This window comes from Spermophilus citellus (assembly GCF_964194105.1).
Source record: "Spermophilus citellus genome assembly, chromosome: 3".
Taxonomy (NCBI): domain Eukaryota; kingdom Metazoa; phylum Chordata; class Mammalia; order Rodentia; family Sciuridae; genus Spermophilus; species Spermophilus citellus.
The window spans coordinates 217,739,586-217,749,758 of NC_138184.1; the positions used below are offsets into that span (position 1 = coordinate 217,739,586).

General features: G+C 48.5%; 1 protein-coding gene across 10 annotated transcripts in view; it reads right to left on the minus strand.

The window, feature by feature from the left end:
• DENND2A (DENN domain containing 2A) overlaps window positions 1-9,588 on the minus strand; it is a 94,282-nt gene extending 84,694 nt beyond the window's left edge. For 2 of the 10 annotated variants that reach the window (XM_081287453.1, XM_081287452.1), the window contains exons 1-2: window positions 9,229-9,587; window positions 5,677-5,785 (exon numbers count right to left, since the gene is read on the minus strand). Coding sequence is in view for 1 of the 10 variants with exons in the window: in XM_081287446.1 (XP_081143572.1) it covers window positions 9,229-9,267 (39 nt within the window). In the remaining 9 variants the exon portion in view is untranslated. The other 8 variants (XM_081287455.1, XM_081287454.1, XM_081287447.1 and 5 more) reach the window with 6 other exon arrangements.
• Between the last annotated feature and the right edge of the window lie 585 nt (window positions 9,589-10,173).

Sequence of the window (10,173 nt, forward strand, 5' to 3'; positions counted from 1 at the left end):
ATACTCAGAAGTTGAGCAGTGCCTGGAAATGTGCTCATTTTTATTTAGCTAAATTTCAATATATGGAAAATTATCTTTTGCCTGTGATTTCATTTAGGTAATCTGAGCCAGCATGAATGGATCTGAAACTAATCAATAAGATTAATCAACATGCTGCACACAGTATCTATAGGAGGTGCTGAAGGAATGGTCCTATCTCAATCAAGATAACACATAAACCCGGTCAACCAAATGGCAATAAGAGATTGTAATCATTCAAGACAAAAAGACAAGATGAGTCAAGGGAATGCCTAATAGCATATTTAATAAAAATCACAATGTGACATTGGTTAAAGATTAAATTTAAACTACAGTGGCTAGAGTTACGAAACAAATATAAACTGGAGGAATTTAGAGGACAATGAAAGAAGAGTCACAGACTGCTTCAAAAAAGGAGGTAGAATTTGGCCCTTCAATACTTAGGTGGGTGATACGGTTTGAGTGTGGTCTGTCCCCTCTGAAACTCATCTGGAAATTTAATCCCCCTAATGAGATATTAAGAGGTGAGATCAGGTAGGACCCTTAAAGGTGATTAGGGCTCTGTCCTCCTGAGTGGGGCAATCCATGTATACAGGTAGTGGGGTATCTAGAGAATGGGTCTGCTAGAAAAGCCAGTTTGGTTTGGTCTCAGTTTCCCGTTTCTCATCATATAATGCCGAGCACCATCTCAGGACTTTGCCAACAAGAAGGGTCTCACCAGATGCAGCTCCTGGACCTTGGACCAGAACCATGAGCCAAAATAAACATCTTTTCATTATAACATACCCAGTCTCTAGTACTGTGCAACAGAAAACAGACCACAACAGCTGTGTTCCAATAGTTGGAAAAGAAAAAGTATTCAAGGCAAGGTGAGAGCATAAAGAAAAGGAGAAGGTGTACTCTGGCCACTGTGATGACTGACCTAGTTGTGCTGGAGCATAGGACGTGGGTGGGGAATGGGAGAAGATGGAACACTCAGGTAGGCTAGACGTCAAGACACTCTGAAAGTAAGAAGGAAGGTAAGGCTTCCTCCCCTAGAAAATGAAAAGGGCCTGATGGAGATGTGTTCTCCTTTGCCCATGTTAGGGGGAGAGTGCCATACTCAGGAGACACGCGTAGAGCAGGCAGTTGGAGGGGATGAACTAGATATCTGGAGGAAGAACAGTTCTGCAGGGGTGAAGCTGGGAGGGTTCTTGTGAGCATGAATGAGCTGTCTGGGGAAGGAAGTGCAGAAAAGGCAGAGTGAAGGACTGAGGCATGGGTGCTCCTTCCTGTCACTTCACTCTTGACTGGCTTTTTCACCTGGACCTTCCAGCTAGAAGGTGCGATCTGATGGCATGTCCAATCCAACACATGCATGAGACTTTTTTTTTTCTTTTCTTTTCTTTTCTTTTTTTTTTAAAGACAGAACTTGCTGTGTTTTCCAGACTGGCCTGGTACTCTTGGGCTCAAGCAATCCTTCTGCCTCAGCCTCCAGACTACAGGCACATGCCACCACGCCCGGCTTCTGGACTTCTCTACTAATGTCTAGTCCAGATCATGTGCTACAGGGAGTGATGCATAAATGTTTGTTGAATGCAAAACAACTGGTGAAGATCTCTGTTTTGAAAGACAATTAGGACAACCAAAACGTATGGTGTCTAAGGTGAGGAAGATTTAAAATATGCAATTAAAATGTGACATGGGCTGGGCAGAGTGGCACACACCTGTACTCCCAATTACTCAGGAGGCTGAGGCAGGAGGATTGCAAGTTTGAGTCTAGCCTCGGCAATTTAGCAAGGCCCTGTCTCAAAATAAAAAATGTAAAAAAAAAAAAAAGCTGGGAGGGTGGTGGTGGTGCTGGGAATAAGGCTCAGTGGTAGAGCACTTGCCTAGCATTCACCAGGCCCTGGGTTCAATTCCCAGTGTGGAGGGGCAGAATATTTACCAACTAGTACAGCAGCATCTCAATATTTTGACAACTGGCCCAAATATATCAGGGCATAGCAGTTTTTTTTATATTTGTTTTTTAGTTTTTATTTTTACACAATATCTTTATTTTACATTTATATGGTGCTAAGGATCAAACTCAGTGCCTCAAGCATGCTAGGCGAGCATTCTACCACTGAGCCACAACCCCAGCCCCAGCATAGCAGTTTTATACTAACCTTATTGGGTTTCAAGAAAGGAAGAGTCAGGAACATACAGTACATTAGCAAAATCAAGAACCAAGAGAACAGTGAACTGGCCGTTGATTTCCCTATTAGTAACCTGGGATAAAATTTCAGCAGATGGTTAGGAACCGAAGCCAGATTTCAGGGGTGTGGGGAGGACTTGAAGACCTGCCCCAGGGGACTCTTCCAGTTCTTTGCTTCTCTCACCACCCTGCAAATAACATCCTCCTTCTTTCTTCCTCCAATAAATAAGCAGCCTGAATCCCAAGTTTCATGTATACCTAGAAGCAGCCACTTTACCCGCTTTCCCCACTCTTTGCCCCTGTCCCAGGCATGGAATCTTGGCTGTCCTGAGTTCAGGGAGGAAAGCTGGGATAAGAGGCTCCCTTGGCCCTGACTCCATGGAGCTGGACTCTCCAAGTGTGGTTGTTTTGAGAGGCATTAAGCAGCGCTCTCCTCTGACATTTTGTTTTCCCACCCCATTAGTCACTGTAGTTCACTGGGGGGTAAACAGAGTTCATTGGTCTCCCTTTGATGTCCTGGGAGCTTGTGGATGTTTGCTGATTGACACAAATACAAATTATGAAATGGACCAGATACAAAGGATGTCAGTTGTCACAGATGCCCGGAAGTTATCTTTGGGGTTAGATGACCACTGCTTCATTCCAAGTTGGAATGAATCTCACCTGTAGCTCAGAGTGTCGGGTGGAGGACTCCTGAGTACCAGAGAGCCAGAGACAACGCCCTGGCAGGGAAGCCCAGAGCACAAGCCAGTGCTTCAAGAAGCTCCTTTCTGTCTTCCTACCAGCTACTTTGACCGAGTCTGTGGCTGAGAGACTAGCCTTACTACAACCACAGCGGGTGCAAGTCCTGTGTCTCAGGCTGCCCTCTCACTCCTGTGCAGGAACCAAACCAGGGCATCCAGCATCTTCCCCAGCTGACTTCTCTAAGTGCGTGCAGCTTTTGCAGAGATTTGGGGCATAATCCCATAAAACACTTTTGCTGGATCTTCTGGGGAGGTCTAGCCTAAATTGCCCAGGACTTGAGAACCAGAAATAAAAAGGCTGTTATGTCCTGCTCTGGCGCTTCCGGTTTGCTGGGGCAAGGCAGTCAGTTATGACTTTTCCAAGGGAGAGGTAGGGCAGTAGTACCCATCTCCTCTAACTCATTCAAAAGGAACAAGAAAGTCACATGTAGCCTCAGCTGGGGCAGCTATCCACCTGCCCCCTCCCCTTCCCTGGACTCAGGCTCCAACTCTAGGGGGATAAGAAAGACCAGAGGACAGAGGGATGAGATCAAGTCATCTCTACCTGGGGACAGTACACCTACCCCAGCAAGGATGCATCCAACCCTCAGCCTTTGCCACAAGATGCAGTTATAGGACGGTCCAGGTTCAGCCTGTTGTACATCAATTGACAACTCATTTTTTTATGCTAGGCACAGGGGCACGTGCCTATAGTCCCAGTTACTCAGGAGGCAGAGACAGGAAGATCATTTAGAAATTTGGGGGGCTGAGGATGTGGCTCAAGCGGTAGCGCGCTCGCCTGGCATGCGTGCGGCCCGGGTTCGATCCTCAGCACCACATACCAACAAAGATGTTGTGTCCGCCGAGAACTAAAAAATAAATATTTAAAAAAAAAAATTCTCTCTCTCTCTCTCCTCTCTCACTCTCTCTTTAAAAAGAAAAAAAAAAAAAGAAATTTGGGACCAGCCTGGGCAATGTAAACCCATCCCTTCTGTTAAAACTTTTTTTTTTAAGTGCACGTTTCTGTTTTTATTGTTTGTTATTATTTATTTGAACTCTGGGTTTTCTTTTTTTTTAATTAATTAATTTATTTTTTTTTTTTAAAGAGAGAGTGAGAGAGGAGAGAGAGAGAGAGAATTTTTAATATTTATTTTTTAGTTCTCGGCGGACACAACATCTTTGTTTGTATGTGGTGCTGAGGATCAAACCCAGGCCGCACGCATGCCAGGCGAGCGCGCTACCGCTTGAGCCACATCCCCAGCCCCTGAACTCTGGGTTTTCATTTCCCAGAAGAAAAGAGTAGGAGAGAGGAGGAGAGAGAGAGAACTCCCTTTTTGCTTTAGAAACTGACCCAGTTTGTGATTTTTTTAAAATATTTTTTTCTAATTGTCGATGGACCTTTATTTTATTTATTTATATGTTGTGCTGAGAATCAAACCCAGTGCCTCGCACATGTTAGGCAAGTGCTCTACCACTGAGCTACAGTTCAAGCCCTTAGTTTTTGATTTTTTTCTTCTTTTTGGTAGACCAGGAATGGAACCCCAGGCTTTGGATAAGCTAGGCAAATGTGGTACCACTGAGCTATACCCCAGCCCTGAAACCTATTTTAATGTAGCAATTCCACTTCTAGGGTTGGATTGTTTTTAGATTTTGTGTGTGTGTGTGTGTGTGTGTGTGTGTTACTAGGGATTGAATCCAGGGCCTTGTGCATGCAAGGCAAGCACTCTACCAACTAGCTATATCCCCAGCCTAGGATTGTATCTTATGGAATACTGGGACAAGGGCTGGAGAGGGTTTGTGACAACATCACTTATAATAGCTAAAATTGAAAACAACCAATTGCCCATAAACCAGTTTTGTTAAACAAATTAAATCAATCCATATAAAGGAAACCTGGGAAGCTGTTACAAAGAAGGCTGTGTAAGCACTACACAAAAATTGCCCTCACAAAATGTTTTTACATTATGATAACATGTTGCAGACCAATAAGTAGCACTTGCCTCTATTTCTGTAAATAAACAAACATATCATATGCCAAGAAAAAATGTCTAGGAGGATTCATGATATATACCAAACAGTGCCAGCCTTTCAGGCAGGGGATAGTATAGAATAAACTTTCATTTCTCATCTTATTCTTTTCATGTATTGCTTAAGTTTCACAGCAAATATGATTTTCAGATTTTACATATGTATACATAGAAAATTTATATATATAAGGAAAATTAAAACTGTAAAGTACACTTTTTTAAAGACCAAAATAACAGAAGGAAACACATTTAACACTTTTGAACTGCTCTGGCAAGCTCTTGGGGTGAGACCTGAAGCCTATGGAAGGCCTAGTCATGATAGAGTACAGCTGTGGTTACGGTCATGGTCACGTCCACAGCTCCCCATCCCAGCCCCTTCCCAGCTCAATCCGTACCACTGAGGGACTCAGTGTTTTCCCTAAACTTGCTACAGAGTGATTCACCCCTGCCTTCCCTGAGGCCAGGAGAAAAACCCATAACTTGGGTTTCCACAGTTCAGCCAGTTAGAAAGGGGTCTCAGGCTTACCTCTCTTTTAGCCCCACTGAACTACAGCCAAGGACCAAGCAACAGCTCTAGGCCCCAGCTGGTAAAGAGCCTAATATTTAGGCAAATATTAGGAGAGAGAGCTGACAGGATAGATTTTTGCCCAAATCAGGCACTGATTTTTAACACCAGCCATAAAAGACAATCTGACCATTGTTTTCCATGTGAAGAACTGAGTTAATCACTCACCTTCTGTTATTAAAGGGGTCCAGTGGCCTGGCAGCTTTTCTGCTGGGTGAAGTACAGAGAGTTTTAAGAGAGCTGGGGTAACCTTGAATTGTGAGGAGGTCAGCTGGTTCTAGTGAAGGAAAAGGAGTTCAGGCCCAGATACACAGGATGACAGGTGGGCCCAGGGCTGGGTCCCCAGAGCCACAGAAGACCAGGGGTGCATGTTAAGAAGCGCAGCTGAGGACAGCAAGCTGCCACAGCTTACAAGGGTCTGCACAACCAACCCATGAGATAGCAGTTTCAGTAGACTCTCTCCAAGAAACACCACTCAGGCACAGCACCAGGGAAGGAACTGCTGAACCCTAGCTTCAGCAAGAACACAGGAGGACCTGGCAAGACCTCAGGGTAAGGCAGAGAGACCAGCAGGACACAGGCCCAAGCAGGGTGGGCCTTGGCCACTTACTACCCATGCATCCCCCCAATCCCACCCCACCCTGCTTCTTTTGCAATCTGAGGTTTCTATCCCTCCCGTGATGTTAAAGCAACTGACTGTAACTTAAAATCATCTGGAGACTTTAACAAATGCTCATACCCAAAGCCCACTCTCAGAGACTTTGCTTTAATTGATCTAGGATGGGGCCCAGGCATCAATGATTTTGAAAATCCTCCTTCCTGGGATTGAGAGTATAGCTCAGTGATAGAGCCCTTGCCCAGCCTGGGAGGCCCTGGGTTCAATTCCCAGTACCACAGAACAGAACAGAACAATCCCCCTCTCTTGCATTTCAATGTATAACCTCATGGTACTCCAAGTTAAAAAAAAAATTAAGAAACTTGATGTGGGGACAGAATTCTAGACCTATTCACTGTTAATTTAAGACAACCAAAGTTGACTAGAAGAAATGGTGTAAAATTTAGAAGGCACCTGAGCAAGGCATGAATCTAGATTCTGCAGGTTTCCTGTCTTCTGTGGACACCAAAGGGAAGGGCTGGCCAGGAGATCTCCTCACTTTCCTCCTTTCTCCACAACTTCCTGGTGTTGCAGCCAACAAGATTCTCACACTCCCATCCTCCCCTGGGAGGGGATCTTTGGTCTTCAGAATCCTGCTCCCTTAAATGCAGGCTAAATGTCAGGTCTGGGTGCAGAAAGACCTGGACCACCCTGGGAAGTGGATTTGCCAATCGAAATGGAGCCCTAAATGCTGCTCCCACCCCACTTGCCTGTTGCCCTGTTGGTCAGGATTCCTGGGGGTTAGCTTTGCCAATGCCAGAGGCCCTGCCTGGCCCCTTCTCCAGGAGTCTCAGCCCACCCACCTACGGCCATGCAGGATGTGTCTTCTTCCCTTGTGGTTGGGCATCCTGGGGGGTTTTGCTTTCTATATTCACGGAAGTAGATGTCACTTCTTCCCTTGAGTGACCACTGTCTGTTCTCTACCGGGTTCCCTGGCTCTAGCAGTTCTGTGTCATGACTGTCCACACCCAAAGCTGACAGCCCTAAGTACGCTCCCCTAGTCCTAAGAGGCAGATGGCATCGGAAGCAAGTCATGTGCAGTTCCATCTTCCTATCTTTTGTAACACCAATAATGATTTTTTCCTTTTTATTGTATTATCCATATTTTTGTTTTGTTTATACAATGAAGACTTTTTTTTCTATGTCACTCTCTTAGTCTTTACATAAAGTTCCCTTGATAAACTCCCAGCTGAGTTCAATTCCAGGAAAAAAATCTTGTTCTGAAAATTAATTTGTATGCTTTCTGTTGTCCCAGATCCAAAACTATGCAATCCAGTTTAATTTTGTTTGTTCCTAAGTTGCCAGAAAACTTAGAGCCAAGTTCATTGTCCAAGTATTGTGATCTGCTCAATTTGGGCCATTCAAAATGTCCATTCCTTTTGCTTTGCTTTTTCTCCTGGGCATTTTTGTACTTGATTTTAGTCTAAGTTACCTCACCCTGTGCCCAAAACAGTCCACAGCAGTGCCTACCTCTTGACCTTGGGAATCCTTTTGTCCTCTCCTGCCCCACCACTGCTGTCACCCTGCTCAGTAAGAACCCGGGTCTGGATGTTGCAAAGATTTGGTCTCATCCTCCTCCAGGTCTCCACCCAACAATGAGTGAGCTTTCTAAGACACAAATCTGACCCCTGGGAACTCCTCCTCCTGAAGAGCCTTCCTTGCCCCGCCTTCCCCCAAGCCCTCCCAACACACACACACACACACACACACACTGCAGGCTTGCCGAGTCTTAGTGACTTCACATACACTGTTCAACAAAGCTGAAACAACCTTGACTGCTTTGTTTTCTCTGTAGAGAAGTTTCCAGGGTTGGGCCCAAGCATCAGCTCTCTGTGGGCCTTCCCTGAGCTGGGGGTCCCTCCTCCGGTCTTTCTCACTCTGTGGCTGGATTACTCGCAGCCAGGTTAGACCAAGTTTTAATTTTGCTTCACTACTCAGTCAGGATGATGAGTTCCTGGAAAGAAGAAAGAGGTATTCTTCATCCCTGTGTTGAAGACATGGCTCAGACAGGGTTCAATTATCCCAGAATAAAGGACAGGACACCAGCCCCTCTGCCAGCCTTTTCGTTGTCCTGCCTCAAAAAAACGGTCTCTAGCCAGCACACCTGAATCCCAGCGGCTCAGGAGGCTGAGGCAGGAGGATGGATAAAGTTCAAGGCCAGCATCAGCAACTTATGGAGGCCCTGTCTCAAAATAAAAAATAAAAGGAGCTGTAAAAATGTCTCCGTTTGCCCTGGACTTCCTCTCAGAATTCCATTCTATGCCTCCCACCCCAAAAACTTTCTACTCCACTCTGGATGTTTCATATTGCAAGGAGAAATGATTATTACCCAACCTCATCTGGGGTGTTTAAGTCATCCCTTGAAGCCCTCTGAGCACAAGCCAGAAGTCTGCCTGCTCCTTCCCCAGCACCAGCGGGTGAAAGCTGGATCAGCTTCCTGTCCTGGCTGCTCACAGCACGATTCCACAGGTCTTGGTTCTGCTCGGTGGTCAGAATCCAGATCCCTGTGACCCTCGTAAACCTGATTATATCCTGTGTTGTTAAGAGACTTCCCCTAGACTTCATCTGTTCCCAACTCCATCCTTAGGGAAAAAGAGGGAGAAGTAAGATTCAATCATATTTACCTTCCTGCTTCCCCAAGACTGCAAATTCCGACCACAGTGACGGGGTGGGGGCTGGCTGCTCAGGGGCCCCGATCTTCCCCCCGCGAGCGCACCCGCGCGCACTCACACTCACGCGCACTCACACTCATGTCCCCTGTGGCCCAGCACCACGTAGTGCGGTGACCCCGCCCAGTTTCTGCAGGTCTCCAGGCGAGGGACGGCGGCTTCCCGACGCGGGAGGAGGTCTGGATCGCACTTTGCTAAAGTCCGCGGACGGGCTGAAGCGCCCCGCAGGACCGCGCCTCGGTGTCCCCACGGCCGGCCGCCAGAGCCCAGCGTCCGCAGTCTGCAGAGAGCCACTTCCCAACTCCGGGTTCGGGCAACTCAAGCCGTTTCCTGCCTCCAGCCTCCAGTGCCCTGCTAGGTCCCCCAGCTCACCCCGCTCCCCGGGCCCCGCCCTACCTCCCCGCGGGCGGCGGCTCCGCGGGCTTCGGGGTGCATCTCGGGGACGTCCGGGCGCGCCGGGGCGGCGGGCGGCTCGGCGCGGGGCCGGGCGGTGGCGGGAGCCCAGGGCGCCATGGCCCGCAGCCCTCCGCGCCTTTGTCCGCGCGGCCTCCCACGGCCGCCGGCGAGCCCCTGGGGTCCCTGCCGCGCGCTCTCGTCGGGTCCCCACCGCCCCAGGCCTCGGCGGCGCGCTCCTCTGGGCCGCCCGGCGCCCCTCCCGCCAGCCGAGAACTGACTCGTCGGGCTGCCCCTTCCTCTTCCTCTCGCGGCGCGGCGACGATCTGCCGTGACGCGCGCCCCCTCCTCCCGACCCATCCCGCCCCGGCTCCAGTGAGCTAATCCGCAGCTGGCGGGCGCCCGGCCGGTTGCCACGGCAACCCCTCTCCCAGGGCCCGCCGCCGAGGGGAGCCACGGTAAACAGGACCTTCTGCCGGACTCGCCCCCTCGCCTTTCGGGGGTGGGAGAGAGAGAGAGAGAGAGAGAGAGAGAGAGAGAGAGAGAGAGAGAGAGAGAGAGAGAGAGAGAGAGATGGTGGCTTAACCCCTTCTATGCTGAAGACCACCGCGTGGCAATCTCCATTCCACCTGGGCCAGAGAGCCATTGGCTCGATGCGCTCAGCTGGGAACCAGACCTGGACTTAGATGCCACCGAAGGGTCACTCCCTGGTCCTCGCATTGCTCCGACCGTTAACACAATTATGGGACTGGACTGGGCCTGGGACACCCCAGGCAGAGTCGGGCACCACACTTGCCCCAAGCTGCTTGCAATCAGGCGGAAGTAATGACTGTCTGTCATAAGGCAGGCAAAGAGGGTTTGGATAGAAGAGCTCCCGAACTCTGTGCTCTCGAGGAGCAGGGCTTTTGTCTGGAAATGCTCCCAGAGGAGAAATGACTTTTAAGTGTC